Source organism: Prionailurus viverrinus, chromosome A1 (genome assembly GCF_022837055.1).
Source record: "Prionailurus viverrinus isolate Anna chromosome A1, UM_Priviv_1.0, whole genome shotgun sequence".
Lineage (NCBI taxonomy): Eukaryota > Metazoa > Chordata > Mammalia > Carnivora > Felidae > Prionailurus > Prionailurus viverrinus.
In genome coordinates this window covers 66316803-66343397 of record NC_062561.1, presented here as the reverse complement: position 1 = coordinate 66343397, position 26595 = coordinate 66316803, and the positions used below count along the sequence as shown (strand labels likewise).

General features: G+C 37.2%; 1 protein-coding gene across 1 annotated transcript in view; it reads right to left on the bottom strand.

Annotated features, from left to right (window-relative positions):
- GPC6 (glypican 6) overlaps positions 1-26595 on the bottom strand; it is a 1113495-nt gene that overhangs the window by 542678 nt on the left and 544222 nt on the right. The window contains exon 3 of the mRNA XM_047873699.1: positions 5018-5409. Within this exon, the coding sequence (XP_047729655.1) occupies positions 5018-5409 (392 nt within the window). The remainder of the gene's footprint in view (positions 1-5017; positions 5410-26595) is intronic.

Sequence of the window (26595 nt, the reverse complement as noted above, 5' to 3'; positions counted from 1 at the left end):
ATAGAAGCATTATTGATAATTTTAAAAAGCTTACCTATTCTTCCTAACACTGTATATTATTGAAGTAACTTACACTGAATAATCAACAATTACAGAAGAGAATACGCTAGCCACAGAAGAATTATAAAAAGGTTTCATTCACCTAAGACCTTTTTGTGGTCTGTTTCATTTTTGGATGACTCCATAAAAATTAACTCCAATTAAAATATCACCGTAAAAGGAACAATACAAATGAGTCAGGTGATAGCTATAAAAGGTGGTCTTACTTTATATCTTAAATTCTTTCCCCAAAGCAAACGGCTAAATAGAATACTGTTTCTCTTGTAAATTATCTCAATGGTAAATTCTTCAGAATGGTTTTCCATTGTGATCAGAGAACGCTCTCAATGGACGTATTTCATAGCCTTCATTTCATCAAATTTGATGATAAACTTTTCAGCCTTATAGTCCATCAACCACATTTATTGAAAATTGACTCTGTTTATTGCTTTCTTGGCATTGCAATGTTAATGCAAAGCTGTTTACTCAGGTATATGAACCAGCTAAGAGGCTCTTCATGCAAAAACAGTCTGTGTAGCAGACATTGACAGGTGTCTACTGATGAAACTTTCTGGTCTTACTAAAGACTGTAAGTCAAACTTTCTTTTCAAAGTCATGACCCACAAGAAAGAAGGATTTTAGGTAGGTGAATGGATGGATGGATGGATGGATGGACAGACGGACATACAGACGGACAAGGGATACATGACGGTCTTTGGCAATAGGGCAAGTTCTCTGGATCCCAGCTCTACTATCTACCCAACTATCTGGAACGAATCATTGAAATGACTTCCATAATTGACGCAGTTTTATCGACATAATTTACAGTCTTTACTCATAGAAGTCACTTTGATTAAAGCAGAATGACAGCCATCAGGATGGACCAGTGAAGACAGGAGAGTCATTTCCACATTTGCCTTCATGATAAATAGTTGAAGCTTGGTCTAGGCAGACAACATTAACACCTCTTTAATGGAGCGCTCTGTCTGTGTGCTTCACAGTGTCTGACAAGCTGGCTTCCATGTTTCTACTCATAAATGGGTATATATAAGGGTATGAGAGTGGTGTTTTAATAAAGGGACAATGCTAAGAAATAGTCTAGACTCTTTCTTTCCAGGCTACTACATTATCAAAATTTGCTTTTATCTTCAGTTTAGAGCTTTGCCTTCCAAGCTTACCTGGTGTAGTTTAGCACAATATGGAGCATGGAAAGTGAACAGTTAACAAATCTACAAACAGCAGTAAGTCTGATAAACTACTGGGGGTAGCTCAGGGATTTGATCATATCTGCACAGATGAAGAGAATCAGAGATGAACAATGGCAAAGTCTTCACCATTTGAATCTCTTTCATTAAAATGGTTTTAAATCCACCCCTCCAACCGCACATATCGCCCAGAGCTTAAGAAACAGTATGTTATCCAATAACTTTAGAAATCCCTGTATAACCCACCTTTATAATATCTCTAAGCCTAACCCCTAAAGGAAATGACCATCTAATGTTTGTGTTTTCAATTTTTAAAAATTTTCTCCAGACTTCTATCACATATATTTTTATTCTGAAATAAAATAAAATGTATTGCTGTGTTTTACGTTATTTGAACTTTATATAAATCGTATGTATTCTTTGATAATGTTTTTCTCTCAAAATGAGGTTACCGTGATTCATCCATGAGTGTGGCTATCGTTCAGTTATTTTCCATGCTCCATTGGATTTCATGGTGTGACAAGATCACCATGTATGCCGATGGGACATTTGTGATTTTTCTAATTTTCATGTTATTGTAACCAATGCTGTGAACATTCTTCTTCATATCTGCCTGCACACACACACACATATCTGCCTGTTCCACTCCTGGGGTAGAACTGCAGTGTTGGGATACACACTTTTTCGGTGATACAGGTATTTTCAAATTGTTATCCAAAGTGAACACATCCATTTATACTTCCACCAATAAAGTATGAAAGTTACCAAATCTCCGTATTTTGTCAACACTCAGCACTCTCAAAATTAGTCATTCACATAGTAAATGAACCCTGGCTAACTGACCACAGATATTCACTCGAGGATCATTTAACACTTCCTAGAACCAGATCTCCAGTTACAGTTACTTAGAATTAACTTGCTTCATTCAGTGCCTAGAAGAAGACAAGGCTTTTGTCTCTAAGATGGCAAAGATAAGTTTAAACCCTTATTGTGTTGATGCCTCCAAATTATTCCTCCATTTTTCTGGTACAAAAACTCCCTATAATATCATGTCAAAACATTTGTGTCAAATGGCTGTGTTTTGCCAAAGGGATACATTTTACAGTCAAAACAATTAATTAGAAGCTATTAATGATATCTTCCAAGATTTGAGAAGCCACTGAAAGAGAAGAAACAGAAGGAAAAAAATGTATTCTACAAACCAGGATGCAGGAGATAACCTAGTTTGTTGATCTCCATTTGGGAATATTGCGTTGAATTCCTTACCTCTTCTGCAATCATTTCGCCAACTCAAATCCCTCAAGTAACGGGCCACAGGGACGCCCCAGATTTATGAAGGGCTTTTACCTCCAACACCATTCTTGCTTTTTCTCTTAAAATATTGAGTCCTTGTAATTTTTATTCTTATTACAAAAAAATAGTTTGGGTGCTGAAAAATACCAGCATACCAACAGTCCTAGTAGATGTATTTCTGGTTTTGTCAGTTACATACCATCTGGTAATCATTAGGTGAGAAAGTTCATTTGTAATATACTTAAATCCCTGAGTCATAAATTATTTTAGAAAAAAAAAAAAGGTTCGGCTTCTTTTAAGCCACACCCCTCTCTCTCTCTCTTTCTCTCTGTTTATCTTTCTACAAGGTGGCACCCAGATGTCAGCATGGGACTTATGATTTGACTAGATTAGGGCTAATGAAACTCAGGCCAGACAAGCCAATATCTGCATAGAACAGTCAGCATTCCATGGTTACATGATCACAAACTACATCACAAATCCACAGCAGCTGCTCAGCAAATGAATGTTGATCATGGAAAGATCAGGAGAAACAAGATCACAGTGTTACAGAGTATATCCCTCATCATGTCCAGAAAAAAATTAAAAGCCATATTCTACTGGTGGTTGCTCCATGATGTCAACCTCCACGTCATGAAGAATAGTAAATTCGATTTCGATCTACAAAGACCTCATACTGAGATAGTCAGGGAATGGTAAAAGGGAGGTGCCATCTAGGGGCAGTTGTTAATGCCATCTTCTGAGAACTCAGAGAGAATCAGCAGCAGTCTCCCCTGATACTTTTTAGATACTTTGCTAGAAAATATTCTCTTATTGCACCCGAACGTCCCCAGGCCAAAATATGTGCATCTAAACGTTACTCACACTCAGACAGAATCAAAGTAAAGAGTCTAGAATGTTGCACAGATCAATCCACGCTTTGAATTTCTTATCTTGTGTTTCTTAAAAGCTGGCTGTGTGTTTCATTCTCCAGCAAAAGCAAAGACTTCAATTTGAAGTCTCTGTGACTAAAGTTATCTTTTTTTTTTTTTAAAAAAACAAACTTTCTGCTTAAGAATATATGGGATACATATTTAGTTTTTGTACTTCTATATATTTTACAGACTTTCTCGGGTGATCATATTTCCTTTTGCTATTCCACCTGGCTAGTTCCTTATCGACCCACTTTTGGGGCTCTAGTTCCTTTGGTATCCAGAATATTACTGATTTTCATTTAAAAAAAACATCATTTTTAACATCAGAGTTATATGGCCTTTATATTATATTAAGCCTCATGTGATTATCCTTTTTAGAGGCCTCTTGAAAATACTCTTTCCATATGCTCAAATAAACTCAGTAGGAATAGGTAATTTAAAAATGGATGGCTATGAAATTTATAAATAGTGTCACAGAAACACATTTTTTAAGGGTATACACAGTCTTTATACCAAGATGTAAATATTGAGGACATGAAGGTGGAGAAAAGAGAAACATGGAAGGTTAGCACCAATAGTTATGAGAAATATGTGGGTCTCTGCCACAGCCCTGCAATAAGAAAGTAGTGTTTGGCATTAATCTTTGTACAAATATGACCTTTTTGGGTGACATAATACCAGATTCCTGTTATGTGTTGTTTTTACTTTATGTCTTACAGTAATCATCTTTCAGTTTATTGGTTGGACTGACCTCATAAATGGGCAAGCCCGTCTCCTAAGAACAGTTGAATGTCAAGGAAGAATTTAAACAAAGGCAAACATCCTACACACAGGAAACAGTCAATGTTTAAAGAAAGCAGTGGAGAAAGACCCCTTGCATTAAAGGTTTAGAGACATCCTCAAGGAAAGGCGCGATGTGTATTAGTGATTTAGCTTGCTCATAAGCCGGATGCAATACGAGGCGTTGAATTTCAAAGCTAATGGATAACAAAAGGAATTCCCTGCCAGAATCTATACTTTGTATTCATTATTCCTCCCTAATCCAGTTCTACAGGTGTTAGCAAAGGGTTCTTTCTCCACTACTGAGGAATTTGGCCACTTTTGCAAGTGATAAAGAAGAAGAAATGCCAGAAGCTGGTGTGTGAACAGCAACTTGTCTGTACTTGAAAACCTCATGAAGACTATCACCTTGTGACTTCCTAGAGGATTATAACCTCCGGATGGACTGTTTCATGATTATTTATCATTCTTAAAACTCTGTTCAGAAATGCCAAGTGGTCATAGTTACAAGACGCCTGTTTCCGCACCATTCATGCTATATCGCTGATAAATATTGACACTATGTTCCAAACATGGAATGGATTGAAATCTTGTCTTGTCTCATACAAAGCAAGGAAAAAAAGTAAAACAGAATTAAACCTTGACGTTTATCCGATTACTCTAAGAGCAAGGACCACTGTAACAGAGAAACTTCACCTTGAATTTTTGTTGTTGTTGTTGTTTAAACAGTTGTTTTAAAAACAGAGCAGAAGAGAAAGATCAATTAGAAAGCAGATTTTCAATTACCTTGGAAACTCGGTTTGCCACTTCTCTGCCCACAGTTAGCCCCTGGACAAACGTCCGGGCAGCAATGAAGGCGCGGGTGACCTGAATTTTCAATTTCCGGGGTACATCTCCAAAAGGCTTCAGCTGGTCTGTGTATTTGCTCACACATTCCAGGTAGTCCTCGCTGAAGTGATACTGTGGGTTTATCAGCTGAAACATCCGTTCCAGGAGCCGAGCCCAGAAGTCATTGAGCATCTCCTCCAGATTTACATTGCCCCCGGTGTAGTATCTTTTCAGCTCTGTGAAAAGGTCCTGGAACACTTCTGAATTCTGCATGTATAGCATTCCGTAGGTCCGTACAAACATATCATTTAGTGACTTTTCTGCATTCTCCAGGAGCTCTCGGAAAAATTCTGCAAATAAACCAAGAAAACACTCATAATTAGTAAGACCTTGAATGCCTACAGCATCTACCTAACTTAGACACAACTTTCATACAAAACGGAACCTGTGGTTAAGGCATCAATGAATTGATGATAACCCTTTAAATAAGATTTGCCCTGCATCTACGATCTACGAGTAAAGAAAACAGAAGACCACATGATTTCTATTTGAAAGAACATCCATTAACATTAGGAGTGTATCATTTATTACTCCTCCAAAGTAGCTAGATTCTTTTTTCATGTATTGTTAAATTTTAGAAAATCCTAATTTGATTTAAACTCAAATCAAAGTACGTTGCAAAGTATTGTCATTAACATAATAACAAATGCATACGGCTAAAAACTTTTGCGCCAGTCTATTTACAAATCTGTTCTAACACTAAATTCAATTAAATTGCTGCTATTTGGAATAGTTCATAAATGGGATATTTACATTAATGTAATATTTTGGACTCTTTGTAGTTGCTATATATAGCAATCAATTATCAGTGTTCAGAGATTCATAATGCAAATAAATTCACTTAATACCAAAGCTATAATGAACATAATTTAGTTTGCCATAATGAATCAGAAAGTTATGAAGTACTTTGCATTACCATTATAAATATAAACTATCATTTTATAGAACTTGAATAAAATATGGGCTGTTAGGATTTCTGCCTAAAAAGTTCTCAATGAAAAAGAGTACACCAAGAGATGAACTCTGCTACCCTGCAGTACACTCAGTTATAGGATGCAAGAAATAAGAAATTAACGTCACTGGGTGCTGTTAGCCTCTTCAGGCCTCACGTTAGGCTCCCTCAAGACACCCTTCAGGCATGCGGGGCACCTATCCATTTGCACCAAGTGAGACTGGGTAGAGTCAACTCAAGTGTTATCCCATTTGCAGAATGTGTTTTGGGGTGGCAAAAAAGACGATGAAGAGATAATGCCTCTGAGTTTATAAATCCAAGTGCCCAACATCAGAGGGATTCTGTTTTACCTCTCATAGTTCTCTTTATTCTCTGATACTATGCACCCTTCTCAGGTAACAGAAGGGCAAATCAAGTCCAGGATGCCTCAAGGAATCAAAGTAGGAATGCAAACAAAAACAAATAACTTCTTTTTTTCTGGAACCCTGGGGGATTTTCTCCTGAGACACTGAAGGAAAAAAGCCACGAATCTCTCCACAGTTTCCTTGGAAGCTGTACCTTATTTCTGCTTTATCAGAAGACCTTGATTTACTTCAATTCTGAATAATGTTAACATTGAACTACTGCTGTGATCTTTAAATAGTGCCTGCAATAATGATATTTTATATTTGATTTCAAATGAAACCAAAGCATCAAACCTTAAAGAGGACTCTAGTCACATGTTTACCTTCTTACTATGAAAGAATATACTTTCTTAAATATAGAAATTCTGTGGCTACAGGGGCAGCAATAATTGAAGGATTTCCTAAGTCATGGTTTATAAATCCTGTGTGATCTTATACAAGCCACCAAATATTTCTTATCTTAATCAAAATATTTATGCATGGTACATCTATGTTATTTAGGATTTTATGAAATCAAGAACAGTTCAGAAGTTTTCAGAAATACTAGTTACCTAGCTTGCCCTAAAATGGAAACTGTATTAATCTGTCAATATTAATACTAAATTATAAAAATATCATATTAAAATCTTTCATTCTCAAAACCAAGAATGGAAAGAGGTTGGCCTTGGTGATATAGCAGCAGGGAGGAAGGTGTTATAGATTGTGAACAAAACTAAGAAAGAATGGAAAAATCACTGAATTGAAAAATACGAATATAATGAGACTAGAAAGTGGATTCTAATCATGAGCTCAGGACAGCCTATTCATTTATCTTCTTTTTGAGGTCAATTATTTTGTTGGACTCAGGAATTAAAGCTTAATTTATTGAATACAGAGTACTGCCTTCAGCAGTGAATAGTTAGTAATCAATAGTGTGGTCTGGATTTTCAAAGAGGTTTAAAAAAAAGGAAAAAAAAATCTTCTGATTCTCATCGCTCTGCAAGGACTTGAGGTATAAATGCTTCTCTATGAAGATGAAATTTTTATTGTTTGCTTTTACTGAAAACGACATGACTTAGGCTCTTCCCCTCCTGATACGGGGAATAGAAAGATGCGGGATTTCTGCCTGCTTTGAGGCTAAATAGTTAAAAACAGACTGCTCCCTTTCTGTGTCATGTGGTTTGCTTCCATATGCCTAAACTAGTATTTATAATTGAATAATGAAACCAAGTCCTCCTATTTCAATAAATAGGGCTCAACAAACATTTCATTAGCTTCCAAGCTTAAATTCTGTCTAAGAGTATGTCATTGTCTCAAAAGTTTGCTGTTAGCTTCACTGGTCCTCAAAAGTCAAGCTATTATTCCTTGTTCAAAATCATTACATGGTTTAGTGATCTCATAGTCAAAGTTAATATTTGGTATTGAAAGATGCTAATGTATCAGGCAATTATGACAAATGTTGCTACCTTAAGGTACATTGATCTTAGATCTTATGAAAGATGGGCATCTGAGGTACTGAGGCAAAACTAATGTCCTCCCAAAATAAGTACACTCATTTCATTTTTAGCCTGCCCGTGGACTTAGACTTCTACCTTTTGAAGGTTGACTCTTTGAACAAAGTATTTTATGCTTGGATGAAAACTGTTTCTCAGCAAACCAAACAGGATGGAGTTTTGGAAGACAGTTATCAGCCCCACTTTGCTGATGGAGTATTATGCCCAAACAGCGCAGAGAACGGAATTGAAGAACAATGTAAGGCAAAGCAATGTCCATCCAACCTTTGTTTCATCGGCGAGGGCAAACCTCAGGTTGGGTAAGGCCTTCCGTCAACAAAAATTTTCATCTCAAGAAACAGTTTGGCAGAAAAAAAAATGTTTTTGATTTTTTTCTCTTCCCCATTCACAAAATACACATCAAAAGTTGTTGCTTAGGGCTCAGTTATGCTTCATAGATGCACGAAAGCACTTTTTCCAACCAGCATTAGCCCCTGGAAGGATCTTATTCATCTAGTACAGACATCTGTTTGCTGCAGGGCAGATTGCTTCAAGGGGGTGGGGGGTGGGGGGTGGGGGGAACAATCTTGTAGATAAAAACCACCATTGTTCCAAAGGCAAAAAGAAAGTCTGCACGCTGCCTGATCACTTGGAGAGGCCTCTGAAGGGGCAAAAATCAACTCTGAAGAGCCAAAGTTGCCCTAAGGATATCTGAGAAAGGCTTCAAATGAAGACTCCAAATGAATATATCAAAACGTAAGGTGCACACAGGGCTGAAGGGAGGGACCACCAAGAGGAAAAGGCAGACAAGAGGCTCTCTAGGAATCTGCAGGCCAATGACACCGCAAAAGCTTTGCCCAATCAAGCTGGAAATATCTCGTTAATGCTTCTATAAGCGAAATGGACATGGGGACTGGATTAGGTGCTGTATAGCATTTACCTAGAAATTGCAGTGTTTTCCTGCTCTCATGCTTTCCCACATACTTCTCATTGAAAGCTTGTTTAAAATGAGTGCTTCAAGGGGCGCCTGGGTGGCCCAGTCAGTTAAGTGTCTGACTTTGGCTCAGGTCATGATCTCATGGTCTGTGGGTTTGAGCCCCATATCAGGCTCTGTGCTGACAGCTCAGAGCCTGGAGCCTGCTTCGGATTCTGTCTGTCTGTCTGTCTGTCTCTCTCTCTCTCCCTTTCTCTCTCAAAAATAAATAAACGTTAAAAAATTTAAAAGAAATAAAAAATAAAATGAGTGCTTCAAGATGGTGATAGAAGTTCCTGTGATCGCATAACCCAGTGAATGTGAAAGGCTTTGGTCCTGGTCAGTGGAGACCATATCTGTACATGGTCACAGATAGCACCTGTCCTGGCAGGAGAAGCAGGTATCCTAAATTTGCTTCTTTAAACCCACATATTCATGTTAAGTGTATTTGTCTCCTAATCTCTTTCTTTCTACCCTTCCCTCCACAAAAGCATGTTAAATGAGTTCAGTCAGCCCAGAGTCCAAGGTCTGGTTAAGGAAAGACCCAGAGGAGCTGTCATGGAGGGTAAAATGGTTTGGAAAGTGGATGTACAGTAAGGGTTATGATTCACAGACACAATAGTGTTACCACCCTGCACCCCATCCCCCATGCTTTTTTCAAGGATAAGTCAATATGGCTGTCCTTCCTCATTGTGCATAATCTGTCAGCGTTCAGGTACAGTTTGTGAGATGATTTCTCCTTTCAGAAGTCTCCTTGCTTACATAATAGCCGGATCTGACCACTAGGAAAACAGTGAGTTAATGAAGAGCATTCATGGAGGAAGAAGCAGCACCCTTTATGCTCTTCTGTGTTAGACTTTGAGGGCAAGAATACATGATCCCTAAATGGCCTATCTCTTCCCATTCTCCAGGGGGTGAGACTCTGTGAGAAGAGATAAACACTGCTGTTGCTCAGGGAGTGCTTGGCACATGAAGTGTCATCCTTGGCAAGGCGTAGCTTTAAGTGGAAGGGACAGTTAGATGCTAGTCCTCTGTATCAGGGATCTTGGCCTTAGTATCGACACTGTGAGCTGGGCAATCTTCGTTGTTGTGGGTCTGTCCCCTGCACTCGAGGATATCAAGTAGCATCCCTGGCCCCGTGTACTAGATGCCAAAAGCACATCCTACCCCCAGTACTGACAACCAAAAGTATCTCCAGACATAATCAAAAGTCCCTTGGGGAGACAGAACCACTCTTAATCCACCCGCTGCGAGTTAACTTTCTACTGATAAATTTCAGAAGCCTAAAAATAAGATACCAAACATGGAGAAAAAAGATCAGCACATTGGGGCACCCGGTGGCTCAGTTGGTTAAGCGACTGACTCTTGATCTCGGCTCAGGTCATGATCTCATGGTTTCGTGAGTTTGAACCCCACATCAGGCACTGTGCTGACAGAATGGAGCCTGCCTGGGACTTTCTCTCTCCTCTCTCTCGGCCCCCCCCCCCCACTCGTTCTCTCTCTCTCTCTCTCTCTCCCTCTCTCTCTCTCTCTCTCTCTCTCTCAACATAAACATTAAAAAAATTTTAAAAAGGGGCACCTGGGTGGCTCAGTCAGTTGAGCATCTGACTACAGCTCAGGTCATGATCTCACGGTTTGTGAGTTTGAGCCTGCATCGAGCTCTGTACTGACAGCTCAGAGCCTGGAGCCTGTTCCGGATTCTGTCTCCCTTTCTCTCTGCCCCTCCCCTGCTCACACTCTGTCTCTGTCTCTCTCAAAAATTAATAAACATTAAAAAAGAAAAAAGAAAAAAAAGAAAAGACTAGTATATTTATAGAAAGAAAACCCCACAATTTACTTTCAAGATAAACTCGAGGAGCCGTACCTTTGGTGAAAGGGCTGAAATACACATTATATTCACAGATAAGATTGTTGGTGGCCAATATTACCACTTCCATGTATGGTGCGGTGCCTGTCATATGTCAGGGCCTTAATAGTTGGTGAATAGTGAGTAAGTAGATAGACAGATGAACGTGAACATCCAGTGAAATGCACCTTGACTCTATCTGGTCTGGGCTCCTCTTAGTGATAACTTCACGGACCCACCTTAGAGGAAGGAAGATGCTACAGCTCATTGTAGAGCAGGACATGATGAATACGGCCTCCTGACATCCTCCAAACTCTTGTACAGTAACACATACATACACATTCATATTCTCTCATGCTCCAAGTTCCTGTGCATCTATAGACAGAAGGCCTCGTGGCCCCTGTCCAACAAGACTGCCCTACCAGACCCTCACTTCCTCTCTGGACAGCTCTGTTTGTCCGGAGCTATTCTTTGCTTGGCTTCATTACTGCCTCTCCTGCTGCCTGGCCCTGCTGGACCCTGACGTCATGGCTGTGATCTCACCAAGCCGACTGCATTCACGTTCACTGGCAATGCCCAGTGAACTTAACTGCAAAGTGAAGTGCTTACCTCATCCAAGCAATGCCCTGAATGTTATGTTTGAATTAACCCCCAAGCCACTTTTGAGTCTGTAACAGATAGTCTATTACATTGCCTTTGCTTTTTTTCCTAAACATCAGTTGTGTTTTTCTGTAAGAAACAGAAACCCTCAGTATATATTTTTTGAAATTATGAGGTTGAAAAATTATATAAAATTATTTTCAAAATAATAATTTATTCAAAAAGAGAGAAATAATAATCTCCATTATGAGACAATGTTGCTGTAAGCAAAAATTCTTGTATGATTTATGACTTCTTTATCTCTTAATTCATACTTTCTCTTGCTGTGTGTATATATGTATGTTTCTATAGACTAAATTTATTATATTTTAATAAGCATTATGAGTTATTCAGTCCATTCATTTCATGAATTAATAGCCTATATAATTTCAAAGTGATTCTAGTAATAGTAATCTATATCTTTCCTGTTTGAGGGATTATTTAACCGAATTTCTGTCACTTTAGAGCTCCCCACCCCCAACACAAACTGATTTAAAATGCAATCAATACAGTAACACAATATCTTCATTATTCCCATTTGTCTCTGTTACAGTTTTGGAGGAAAGTCAAGATACCAAACTTAAATGAAGAGGACAAATGAATTTGAAACAATGGATGATGGTAATTTCAAGCATAGCTAGAGATAGGACCTAAACAGTTGCCTGATGTATAATGGACATCAAACACAACGTCAAGCATGGTTATGATGGGCTTTACACACTCAATGTTAGTATATCGAGTTTGCAGATGAGAAAGTGGGGGCTCAGAAATAAGCAGAAACCAGTTGCCCTAGACCACTGAACTAGCATGCAACCCAGAGCTCCCAGCCATTAAGAGAAAGGATGAATTCTAAGAGCAGGCCAGTGGGGTGGCTTTGCAGTTTATCCTAAGTCAAATTTTCACACTCTGATTTGAAAATTAATGAGAAGTATCATAAACTCTGAGGACGTAAAACCATATATAAATGTGCAAAATGCACTCTAAAGTCAAATCTAAATTATTTATTACAAATAATTTTCAGGTGTGATTACTTTCTCCACTAATACTAATTAGTACTAATGTAGATAACAGACTGGAGGGCATACTTATATCCCTCCATTTGGGGTAGCTTTCTTAAAGGGGTGGCTTCCATTAGAAAAAAATCAGTCACAGATTCTGGGATTATAGCTACAGTACACAGAACAGTGGCACACAAAAGGAGGCTGAAATTATTTGACTACAGATATGCTGCATTTTATGATATTTGCTCACATATATCGTATATAGTGTTTTAAGATATATGTACATTAGCAACAAGTATACATGTCTGTGAACACATTCACCTATACATTTAAATGTTTGACTAAAATCAAATAAAATACCAATATCAACGAAGAGAAATATGCAACAAAGAATTTATGTTGTTCGAAATACCCTAAATATTTAATATCCATGCCTTTACAGAAAAACTTTGCCAATCCCTGGCATAAAGGGTCAAAATCGTAAGTGAAATGTTTGAAGATAAATTAACTCAACAAAATGTATTCTCCCTTTCATTTCTTGTAGGTAGGAAGACAACTTAATTATTAGTCTGTTATCTCTAAGTAGTAGAATAAAAATTCCTTTTCTCCATTATTTTTATCTTATATGTTAAAGTTTGCTTTGACAACTCTGTAGCCCATTCATCTCTTTATATTCCCTTGCAAGGTAACTTAAATCCAAAAGTAAATTCTTAAATCACTTTAATGATTTAGAGGATTTAGGTGACTTTAGTGATTTTAGAGTGGACATCCCTAAAATTTTCTAACATTGTGGTCTAATGAGTCCCTGGAGATTTTTATGAGGAGAAAATCCCACAGTAAACTTGGCATATAAAGTAGACAGTATAAAATGAAAAAGGAAAAGAAAAAATATAATACCAATAAAATTATAAAGAAAATTTCAGGGGCGCCTGGGTGGCGCAGTTGGTTAAGCGTCCGACTTCAGCCAGGTCACGATCTCGCGGTCCGTGAGTTCGAGCCCCGCGTCGGGCTCTGGGCTGATGGCTCGGAGCCTGGAGCCTGTTTCCAATTCTGTGTCTCCCCCTCTCTCTGCCCCTCCCCCGTTCATGCTCTGTCTCTCTCTGTCCCAAAAATAAATAAACGTTGAAAAAAAAAATTAAAAAAAAAAAGAAAATTTCATAAGTTTTCATAAAAGAAAATTTTTCATAAAAGAAAATTTCTTTTTCAACTTTCTCTTTATGGTAATTAATAAAAACAGAAATTTAAACTATCCTTTGACATCTTACAAGGCCCTATAACAAAACACAATGCTCACTATAAATCTAAAAAAATAGGTTCAGAAAATAATGTATCAGTTATCAAAAATATTATAATACATACTACAAAAATTGCTCACTATTTGAATCCAAAGGTTATTTTTATTGTATTCCTCCCACTGTGAGTTGGAAACTCTTATAAATTAGATCTTAAATAAGTGGAAACATAAGGGTTCTAGGGAAATACCCCTAACCAATAAATCAAGAAAACCAAGGATATAACAATGTCTTTTAAAATGCATTATTCAGGTCAATTGGACATCACCACTTTATATTTCTCCAATGTATCTAATCTAATCAACTAGGCCATTCCATGAAGACAATTTTAATGAAAAGTCATCAGTTTACAATCATGAGTGTTTGTTAAAAATAATCAATACCTTGCAACAAAGTCCTCCAATTTAATACGATTAAATTAAGTCACCTGAAGAGAATAAATTCCAGGAGACTTTTCCGAATCAGGGGTGTGATTCAGATGCAAAAAGGAAAGTTCCCTGGAAAGCAGCATCTATGTAATTGGTTGATATAGGGAGATTTGAAGCAATAAGGCAGTTTATAGAAATTGTTGGCTTGAATGCACATTTCCCAAGGTTAAACTTTTTTTTTCTATACTTAGCGATCCTTTACACATTAGATTGATAAATGGTTTATTTCTTGGTAGCTTATTTCTCCAGAAGATATCTTTTAAAGTAAGAAAGACTGATTAGGCCATTTATGTTCACAAGGTGGTATAGATAAACTATTAATTCTGCGAATCATGAATTGAATTTGAAATCTGCTGACGGTTGCTGCCCAAAGCAAACAACTGTTTGGAGCCTGCAGACGGTATTTCCATGTCACCCTAAGCAATGCATATGAAATTAAAAGCTGAGATGTTTTCAGACTTCACTTGAATCACTGCACAGTTCCTTGGTTTTGGCCTACAGAAAATGCCTTTAGTCCTTGCCCGTGACCCATTTATCTTTCAGAGATGACATGATCCACAGCATGGTTAGCCAAGGAGGTACCAAAATTACAGATTTTAAAGTTATTGCCAAATTTTTGTTTTCCTTAAGTGAAAAAAAAGCAAGATTTTTGGGGGGGGGGGTTTGGGTTTTTTTTGGGGGTGGGGTTAGGTTTCAAAATTTGGGTTGAATATTTTTCTGTTCCCAAATCCACTTCTTTGTTGAGCTCCCCTTACTTCTTCACCCAGCTACTTGTTGGGCCAGGGGTGGAAAAAAAGCTGCAATACCAAACCATCACAGGTGAACTCTGGGAAGAGGGGCCAAAGCTAATATGTAGGTGAAAAGTCAACGATAAGGGCCAGGAGTTCTTGGAAGAAGAGATTGCGTAGGTGCTCAAGAAGAATCAGGAAGAACAGCCTAATGAAACCGATTTATCTTTTTTATAGAATTAGGTGGTTCTCACCCTTGGCTGCCATTAAAATCACTTAGAAGAATCCTGGTGGTCAGGTAGCATTCCATACTGATTTAAACCAAAATCTCTGAGAGTGGAATCCAGGTGTCAGTATATCCTCAAGCTCCCAGAGTGATCTCCGTGTACATCTCTTCTCTATTCTCCAATACTTTCATTTTAGTCCATGCACAGTGGTGGATATATGGACAGAGAAGGAAGAATGATGACGCATGGAGGAGCCATAGTACACATAGCCCAATTCTCTTCTTCTGTTTCTTTATTCCCTTCCTTTCCTTTATTTCTCTTTTCTCAAAGTAGACCCCCACCGATGTGCGGGTCTTGGGACAAGAGCACAGCACTGGTCAGAATGTGAGGCTTGCTAGCTGTGGTATTGGGGGATAAGAGTATGTGGGTCTCTGCCTTTTCCCTGTACCTTTTTCTTTTCCAGCACCTAACACTACCTCCACAGGCAGCTTCTGCCTTCCTTGATGACAGGAAGTGAGCTCATCCCATGATGAGGAAGGAAGGGTAGAGCCTGGGAAGAGAAAGGAATAGGGTCCGATAACACCTGAGCTAATTACAGCTGAAGGGAAAGGAGACGTCTACCGAGTAACCAGGGTGTCCTTTAAGAACATAACGCAGACAACAGAAGGAAGAGGTGGAGTGTACTCGAAAACTCTGAGCTGTGACAGCACAGTTAGGTATAAAGTTTTTAATGAAAGTATTATAGCATTGGTGGGGAGCCAAGACAGTGGAACAGCATGGAAGTTTTTTGTGTGTCTCCTGTCCATGAAGTACAGCCAGATCAACACTAAACCATCCTGCACACCTAGTAAACTGATTGGAGGATTAACACAACAATCTGCACAACCTGAACCACAGAATCCAGTAGGTACGTGGCCTGGAGAGGTGAACTTGGGGAGAGAGAAGCCGGAGGCGGGCAGGGAGCCACTTTTGCAGGAGGAGAAAGGACTAAGACTGGGGGGAGGCGGGCGGAGAATACGGGAAAAGCACCCCTCCCCAAAAGCAGCTGGAGAGAAAGTGGAAAATTGGAAACAGCCGCAGGGACTGAACTAATAAGGGAGAAAGGAGAGGGTTTAAATTCCATTAAGACTGTAAACAAGGGGGGGCGCAAAGTCTGCAACTCCGCAGCTCAATACCTGGTGGTGCTCCGGTGGGAAGGGCGAGTCCCCAGGAGCAGAGTGGGGTCCGGGAGGTTCTCGGGCCACACAGGGAAAAGCAGTTCCACTCCAACTGGTGGAGACTGTTGAAGCCACCTGGTCCCAGCAGTCCCCGGAAGGCAGCCACATTTGCTGGTGCTGGAACAAGGTCCTTAAGGGTAAAGCCTGGCGCCAGATGTGTGTTGTGATTTTCCATAATCTCTGAAACGTTGCTGCTACACTGTCTCGTGGACTTTTTCTGGGGTGGGCTGGTGCCTGGCCGCAGTCTCGGGGTTCCAGCAACAGCAGGGTCCAGCAGGCATTCCTGGGTGCGGCTGACATTCAGCCATTGTTTGGCCATTGCTCAGTGAGACACTCCCTCAGAGAGGTGTAACGGGTCAGAGCCACAGTCCTTCAGAAGTAAGGGGCCAGGGAAAACAGCTGCATCTGAGAGAAAACTCGGGAGAGAGGTACTGCCTGGGGCTTGGTCACGGACAGTGAAGAAGCGGGGAGTGGATGAAGGCTGAAGACAGGACGGGTGCAAGATTGATGATCGGGGAATACAGAGTTCCTTCCAATGCTGGAGACAGGCTGGCTGGGTGACACCATTTTCACCGCTCCCGTGCATAAGCACCTACGACTGCCACAACAATCCACCCCAGGGGGCTAGCAGTGCCATCTAGTAGAGAATGGAGCCATTGCTCTGAGCCCCGCCCAACTAGGCCAACCTGGCTCTTCAAGAACACAAGTCTCACCACCTGCTTGATTTATGGACTATAAAGTGCTGCATGGTCTGACGTCTAGGGGAAAACTAAGTGATTTCAGTTCTATTTCAATCTGTTAGTAGGTCCATCTATTCAATTTTCTTTTTTTTCTCTCTCTCTTTTACACTACTTTTCTTTTTCTTGAATACAGAAAGAGAAAAAAATTCATTTTTATTTGTAATTTTTATTAAAAATATTTTTCATTATTTTTTTACTATATTTTGTATTTTGTGTAATTTTTTTTTTCAAATTCTATCTTACTTCCATCATTTTATTTTAGTCTACTTCAGTGTATTCACTTTTTCAAATTTTTAAACAACTTCCTTGTTTTTTCTTTTTCTTTTCTCTCTTTTTCATTTCTTTTCTTTTTTGTGAATGCAGAAAGAGAAAAACTTCATTTTTACTTTCAATTTCTATTAAAAATATTTTTCTTTAATTTTTTTACTACATTTTTTGCTTTTATGTAATTTTTTTCAAATTCTATTTTACTTCCATCATTTTATTTTAGTCTACTACAGTGTATTCACTTTTTCAAATTTTCAAACGATTTCCTTTTTATTCTTTTTTTGCTTCTTTTACGTTTCTTTTTCTTGAATACAAAAAATAAAAAATTCATTTTTATTTTTAATTTTTATTAAAAATATTTTTCTTTAATTTTTTCTACTGTATTCTTTACTTTTGTGTATATTTTTCAAATTCTATTTTACTCCCATCATCTCATTTTAGTCTACTTCAGTGTATTCATTTTTTCAAATTCTCAATTTCCTTTTTTCTCCCACCTGCCCCCAGCTTTTTTCTCCTCTAATCTGTCAAACCACTTTCAACACCCAGACCAAAACACACCTAGGATCTAGCATCATTTATTCGATTTTTGTGTGTGTGTGTTTAAATTTTAATTTTAATACTTTTTAAATTTTAATTTAAATTTTTCTACCTCATTAATTCCTTTTCTCCCTTCAAAATGACAAAACAATTAGCGTGATTTATCACATCCATAAAAAAAAGGACAAGAACCATATGACCCTCTCAATAGATGCAGAGAAAGTATTTCACAAAATACAGCATCCTTTCTTGACAGAAACCCTCAGGAAGGTAGGGATAGAAGGAGCATACCTCGAGATCATAAAAGCCATATATGAATGGCCCCACACTAATATCATCCCCAACGGGGAAAAACTGACAGCTTTCCCCCTAAGGTCAGGAATAAGACAGGGATGTCCACTCTTGCCACTGTTATTCAGCATAGTATTGGACGTCTTAGCCTCTGCAATAAGACAACACAAAGAAAAGGCATCCAAATTGGCCAGGAGGAGGTCACACTTTTACTCTTCGCAGATGACATGATACTCTATATGGAAAACCCAAAAGATTCCACCAAAAAACCGCTCGAATTGATTCATGAATTCAGCAAAGTTGCAGGATATAAAATGAACACACAGAAATCAGTTGCATTCCTATACACCAACAATGAAGTGACAGAAAGAGAAATCAAGGAATCAGTATCATTTACAGTTGCACAAAAAAACCCATAAAATACCTAGGAATAAATCTAACCAAAGAGGTGAAAAACCTATACACTGAAAACTATAGAAAGCTGATGAAAAAAATTGAAGAAGACACAAAAAAGTGGAAAAAGATTACATGCCCCTGGATGGGAAGAACAAATATTGTGAAAATGTCGATACTACCCAAAGCAATCTACTTATTCAATGCAATCCCTAAAAAATAACACCAGCATTCTTCACAGAGCTAGAACAAATAATCCTAAAATTTGTATGGAACCAGAAAAGACCCCGAATAGCCAAAGCGATCTTGAAAAAGAAAACCAAAACAGGAGGCATCACAATCCTGGACTTCAAGATGTATTACAAAGCTGTAATCAAGACAGTATGGTACAGGTATAAAAACAGACACTCAGATCAATGGAACAGAATACAGAACCCAGAAATGGACCCACAAACATATGGCCAACTAATCTTTGACAAAGCAGGAAAGAATATCCAACGGAATAAAGACAGGGTCTTCAGCAAGCGGTGCTGGGAAAACTGGAAAGCGACATACAGAAGAATGAATCTGGACCACTTTCTTACACCATACACAAAAATAAACTTAAAATGGATGAAAGACCTCAATGTAAGACAGGAAGCCATCAAAACCCTAGAGGAGAAAGCAGGCAAAAACCTCTTTGATCTTGGCCACAGCAACTTCTTTTAACTCAACATGTCTCCAGAGGCAAGGGAAACAAAAGCAAAAATGAATTACTGAGACCTCATCAAGATAAAAAGCTTCTGCACAGCAAAGGAAACAATCAGCAAAACTAAAAGGCAACCGACAGAATGGGAGAAGATATTTGCAAACGACAAAGCAGATAAAGGGTTAGTATCCAAAGTCTATAAAGAACTTATCAAACTCAATACCCAAAAAACAAACCATCCAGTGAAAAAATGGGCAAAAGACATGAAGAGACACTTCTCCAAAGAAGACATCCAGATGGCCAAGTGACACATGAAAAAATTCTCACCATCACTCATCACCAGGGAAATACAAATCAAATCCACACTGAGATACCACCTCACACCTGTCAGAATGGCTAACATTAACAACTCAGGCAACAAGAGATGTTGGAGAGGATGTGAAGAAAGAGGAGCTCTTTTGCATTGTTGGTGGGAATGCAAGCTGGTGCAGCCACTCTGGAAAACAGTATGGAGGTTCCCAAAAAACTAAAAATAGAACTACCCTAGGCATTTATCCAAGGGATACAGGTGTGCTGTTTCGAAGGAACACATGCACCCCCATGTTTATAGTGGCACTATCAACAATAGCCCAAGTATGGAAAGAGCCCAATGCCCATCGATGGATGAATGAATAAAGAAGATGTGGTATGTATATATGTGTATATATATCTGGTGGTATGTATATATGTGTGTATACACACACACACACACACACACACACACACACACAAAATGGAGTATGACTCAGCAATCAAAAAGAATATCTTGCCATTTGCAACTACGTGGATGGAACTGGAGGGTATTATGCTAAGTGAAATTAGTCAGAGACAGACAAAAATCATATGACTTCACTCATATGAGGACTTTAAGAGACAAAACAGATGAACATAAGGGAAGGGAAACAAAAATAATATAAAACCAGGGAGGGCGGACAAAACAGAAGAGATTCATAAATATGGAGAACAAACTGAGGGTTACGGGAGGGAGTATGGGAGGGGGGATGGGCTAAATGGGTCAGGGGCACTAAGGAATCTACTCCTGAAATCATTGTTGCACTATATGTTAACTAATTTGGATGTAAATTTAAAAAAATAAAAAAAATAAAACAAGTTAAAAAAAAAGTATTATAGCCTAATTTAATGTTAAATTGCTAAGTTATATCCTTTTGCGCCCATCAAAAACCTGCAATGCTGAAAAGATATGAAAAGACCTGGGATAACAAGTTTACTATACTCAAGAGATACCTGCATTAAAACGAAAGCAAAAGTCAGTGCCAAGTGTAAGTTTAAAAAAAAATAAACATGATAATAATGTATTAATATATTCAGGTATACGCCAACTTTTGTTTTTTGAGTTGTCTTTAGCTACCTCTATTTTGTACAAGAAGAATCTTAATTATTTTGTTATCTATTACTGAAGTAATTTATTTTTTTGAAGAAAAAGGGAAATGCGGGATGCTTCAGCTCCAAAGGTAAAGTCAAAGATTTGTGTACAAAAGTATTCCTCTTATTATTTATATTAGCAGAAAGGGAAAAAATTTATAAATTTATAAATCTCTGCCCCAAAGAAGGATATATTTACACTATAAAATATTATGTTATAGGGGTGCCTGGGTGACTCAGTCCAGTTAAACATCTGATTCTTGGTTTCGTTAGATCAGGTCCTGATCTCACAATTTGGGAGTTCAAGTACTACATTAGGCTCTGGGTAGACAATGAGGAGCCTGCTTGGGATTCCCTCTTCCCCTCCTCACCTCTCTCTCAAAATAAATAAATATACTTAACAAAATGAAATATTTTGTTAAAATTATTTTTTTGATAAAAACATTTAAAAGCTAACACCAAACACTAAGTGTGAGTTAGCTACTATTCCAAGGAATTCCCGTATGTTAGCCAATTTAATCTCATCAACAACCTTACAAGATCGTGATTATTATCATTTGGATTTTGCATTTGGGGAAACATAGGCGCAGAAAAGTTAGGTAGCTTGCAAGGTACCTAGCTAACAGGCAATGGAGCTAAGATTTCAAACCCAAGCCGTCTGGCTTCAGGAACAATACCTATAGATCCTATGAGGAGTGAAGCTTATACATTCTAGAGATAAACTCTTTAACATCTATATTACAAAAGTAGGACTTTGAAAAGGTCTATTAAATGTTTTTTTAATGTTTATTTATTTTTGAGAGACAGAGTGTGAACGGGGGAGGGCCAGAGAGAGAGGGAGACACAGCATCCAAAGCAGGCTCCAGGCTCTGAGCTGTCAGCACAGAGCCCAACGCTGGGCTTGAACTCACAGGCTGTGAGATCATGACCTGAGTAGAAGTCAGATGCTTAACTGACTGAGCCAACCAGGTGCCCCAGAAAAGGTCTATTAAAGTGAAGAGTCTTAAAATGTAAACTTGACCAGATTCCCAGTAAATCTACTTTCAATATAAGACATGATGACAGAAAATGTTAAGTCAGAAAATGATCCAAAAATACATATACAGTACAATACCAATTTTGGAAGAAAAAAAGTATATACACATTGAGAAAAATAAGAACATATATATATATATATATATATATATATATATATATATATAATGGTTTATAATGGTTCAAATGTTATGGTTTACTTGTATTTTATTCTCTGTACACTGCTTACTTTTCTATAGTTTCTATAAATTACTTTCATAATTGGAAAAACAATAGATACTATTTTAACATAAATATATCTTATTTAAAATTTTTTTAATAATTTTATTATGAGAGAGAGAGTGAGAGCACACATGCATTCATGTGACTAGGGCTGGGGCAGAGAGAAAAAGGGTAAATAGTCTCTATGCTCAGCACTGAGCCCCATGTGGGGCTTACTCTCAGGAGTGTGAGATCATGACCTGAGCCAAAATTAAGAGTCAGATGCTTAACTGACTGAGCCACCGAGGCACCCCTAAAAAAATCTCTTAAAGACAAATATGATGGGGCACCTGGGTGGCTCAGTCAGTTAGGCGTCCAACTTAGGCTCAGGTCATGATCTCACAGTTTTTGAGTTTGAGCCCTGCGTCAGACTCTCTGCTGACAGCTCAGAGCCTGGAGCTTGCTTCGGATTCTGTGTCTCCTTCTCTCTCTGCCCCTCCCCTCCTCACGCTCCGTCTCTCTGTCTCTCAAAAATAAATAAACATAAAAAAAATTAAGACAAAAGTGTTGCTTGCTGATGGAGGAAAATACCTATTTAAAAATAGAGACCAAAAAATAAAAAATAAAAATATAGAATGAAATTAGTTTATCTAATAAACCTACAAAGGGAAGTCTAAGAATTAAGACAAAGAAGAAAAGCATGGAGAGGACAGAAAATAAACAAGAAATTTACTCAAAATCACAAAATTGATCAGCAATGTAGCAGGGATAGAATTTGAGTCTCCTGACTCTACATCTAGTGAATTCATGGTAATCAGTAAGAAGACATTAATTAATTAAGAGAGAGAGAAGTAGTCTCTCAGACACAGCATGCTGGGTGTAAAATAATGGTCCCCATAAAGTTAGGTATTTATTCACTGGTAATAACATTTTTGGTATTCACACGAATACTTTTTAAATTATAGATAGTTTCTATTTATTTCTAGACAGTAAAAGGATTTCTTAAATTGATGTAATCAGTAGACAATACATGTCAATTGTTCATTATCACAAATATCAGCCCCAACCTCCCCCCCCCAAAAAAAAAAGAGCAAAAGAAAGAAAGAAGGAAGGAAGGAAGGAAGGAAGGAAGGAAGGAAGAAAGGAAGGGCAATTGTAGTTTCCATTGATTATGAATTTTAAGTCACTGTTTTCTCTACAGGTTTTTGTGGGGTTTGATGAAGCACAGAATGATAAATTTTGTAAATATAAGAATGTTTTTACAAACATTTGACAACAAAAAAAGGAAATTATGATACCTTCTAGTCACTTCTGTCACCATCACATGCTTGAGTTTGTTGGATAAGACGTAGTGGTGCATTGCCTCCCCAAATCATGTCTTAGGAATCATTTTATCCCTTAAATTTGTCGAAAGGGGATAAACATCAACCCCACTTTGTATCACAGATGTTTAATTCAAAGGTAATTAAACACTTTGATGAATAAATAAATAATAGATATCCCAGTACAGGTATATAATAAGACATAATATCATTGTGTAAGGTATAAATGCAAATTAATTAATTAACATTGATTTAAATTTGCTTAGCATTGATTAGTTTACTTTGCCTGTCATTTATCCAATTCTTCTTAAAGAAACAATTTTGAATTCATTAATCTCATGCTATGTCATGGCCATTTTACTTTTATAACATCAATCAGTTGAAATGCACAAACGAAAACAATCATTATTAAAGATATCATAAAGTATCAATTACTAAGTGCCAATGTCTTTTGTGAAATTGTCCAATGGTGAATATATGCATTTTATATTTCATAGTGTTCAAATAAAATTAAATCCTAGATAAGGAACATGCTTATTTTGATTCATTTGTGTTTTTTTAAGTTTACAAGTTACTTTCATATTATTTACATTTCAGCTTCTGATAAATACAGGTCATATGTAAGATATTCAGTTATTCTCAGATTACTCAAGATTAAAGAGTAATCTTTAAAAATTTTTATTCATACCACAAATTTATTATTTTAGACTTTATTGGATGTTTTATAACATGTGTTTGCTGTTTTTAGCCATATGTTACATAGTGGTATGATATCATCCTTATTTTTATTCTCATGTATGTCATAAAATCTTCCCCAAAGTAGTTAGCAATGGTTTTCAAGAAGGTATCTATCTACATATTAGAAATTGGTAATTTCTATAAAGCATAGTCTTAAAATGGCTATGCTTTTCACAGTCCTTTTTTTTTTTTTTTACGTTTATTTATTCGTGAGAGAGAGAGAGCTCAAGCAGGGGAGGGACAGAGAGAGGGAGACACAGAATCTGAAGCAGGCTCCAGGCTCAGAGCTGTCAGTGCAGAGCCGGACATGGGGCTCGAACTCATGAGTTGCAAGATCATGACTTGTGCTGAAGCTGGAAGCTTAACCCACTGAGCCACCCAGGCACCCCTTCTTTTTGCAGTCTTAAAGGGCTCTGCAAAGCTTCTCCAACATAGCAGTCCTTTGTGTTTAGTTTCCTTTGGTTTTAAATATCCTGACCTAGGAATATGTGGCTTATGTTGTAAATGCGACTCCCTCCATGCCATTTCCCCGTTTCATTTTGAACTGCTGATGGTAATGAATCTGTTCCTCCAGTTCCAACTGCTGCATTCAGTTATCACCAAGAGCAGACATCAACCAACACTGTAATCTTGCTCTGATGGATGGAATACTAACCTTTCACAAGATTAGAGACACAAGGTGCTCTAGAGATAATAAAATTCAAATAGGTTTATTTCAAAGGGCAACCCAATCTCGCTTTTGTTCATGGGTCACTTGGCGGATCATTTGCCAATGTAGTTTCTATGCCTTTCCAAGCTAGGTTCTCGTTCAGTGTGCCAAATATGTCAAATTAAGGGGGCCCCAAAAGTCACTTCTGAAGTAGAAACAGAGAAAGTTGAGAATAACATTATTTTAGCACATGTGACGAAAACTGTATTGGCCCATAATTCTAATTTGCTTACATTATACCCAATATACTAAAAAGATAAACTAAGAGTATCCATGTTGACAATACCAATGACTTAATATAACTGCCAGTATTGCGATCCTCAAGGGTAAATTACTAAAGATTATTCAGATTTCCATTTCAAATAAAGCCTCACAGAAATCAAAATCAAGAGTTAAACATACGGTGCTTTTTGAATATTATGTAGGTGTCTGTTAAACATTTTCATAGAAATAAAAGTCAAGGAATATTAATCAAGGAAATAAATGAAGAATAAGAACTCCATACACATGAAGAAAAAGACCAGGACGAAAATCTCTTCCTTGAAAAGCAATGAGCAAACCTTAGAAAAGGCTTCAAGTTTTTCTCCTGTCCACTATTTTCTCATTATTTAAAATTACCTCTGCCATACCTCAGACAAACCTATAGTTATTCCTAACGAGAAAATGAGAAAGGAAACCCAAGAGCAGTTTTATGTTAAGATACTCCTAAAATGTATTACTCACTTGTAAGGATAACATCAGCAAATTATCGTGGCAGCTAAAGTATTTATATTTAAATACCATTGATAATTTTATACCACTGTACATGACTCTGATGATACATATGTGTGTCATCACTTTTATAATTCATTTTGATTCTTAAATAATTACATATTTTTCAATCTAGTATGACAGTTTTGTTCATTTAAAAAAAGTTTTACAGATAAACTTTTATAAAGTAAGAAAGCTAAATTTTTACATATATATTTAAATTATTAAAAAATTCTTAAAAATCTACATGTTCATTAAACAATAACTCTGTGGTTACTAGTATTTTAAATATCATACACAACCATTTTCCTTGAGGTATTTTTAAATCAATCATAATTATTCTTGCTGTGACTTACTAATTAAATAAGGCTTTTGAAATGAAACAATTATAATCAATTGTATATTTAAAATAACATATTTAGCTAGGCTGTTTTGCTCTTCTATTCCAATAATGCTACTTACTAAAGAACATTTCACACAAATTCTTATTAAAAATAAATCTGGAACTACCTTCTCCACAGAGGCTATGCAAAATTAGAGAATGTTAATTAGATTATTTTAAAGATGTTGTGTACTTTAAAAATTTTTTAAACAACCATTGCATAGTTTTTCATTTATTTAGTAATACAAAATTGATGATGTTACCATTGCTATCTTGTACTGAAACACAGAAACCATTAAGTCAGGCTGGATATACATCATGACATAATTGGAAAGGTACACTGATGACAATTACTGGGAATCAAAGTTCTCTCGGTTTCACCAGAAATTCAGAATGTAGGCATTTGCCGGGTACCCTTCATGATTCATCTGGAAAATGGCATAATAATAGTACCTTCCTCATAGGATGTTTTGAAGATCACATGATATATGCAAAGTAATTAGTTAGGAGAGTATACAGCCATAGTAAGCTTTATAACTGTCAGCTATTTTTAGGACTTTCCAAAAATGAAAACACCTTACTAATAATATCCATGATCATTATCATCCATTTAAAATACATCTTGGTATGTAAGAGATGAACATTATTTTTCTCATCACAGCAGCTCAATGAGGTCTTATGAAGTATTTTTATTGAGAATGGCTGAAAAATGTATCTAGTGGCAAAAATGGATGAGTTGTTGTGTGATATCCTTGATCAAAAATATAATTTAATGGAAATTAAATATATTCCAGAAAAAAATGGCATATCCCTCATTTTCTC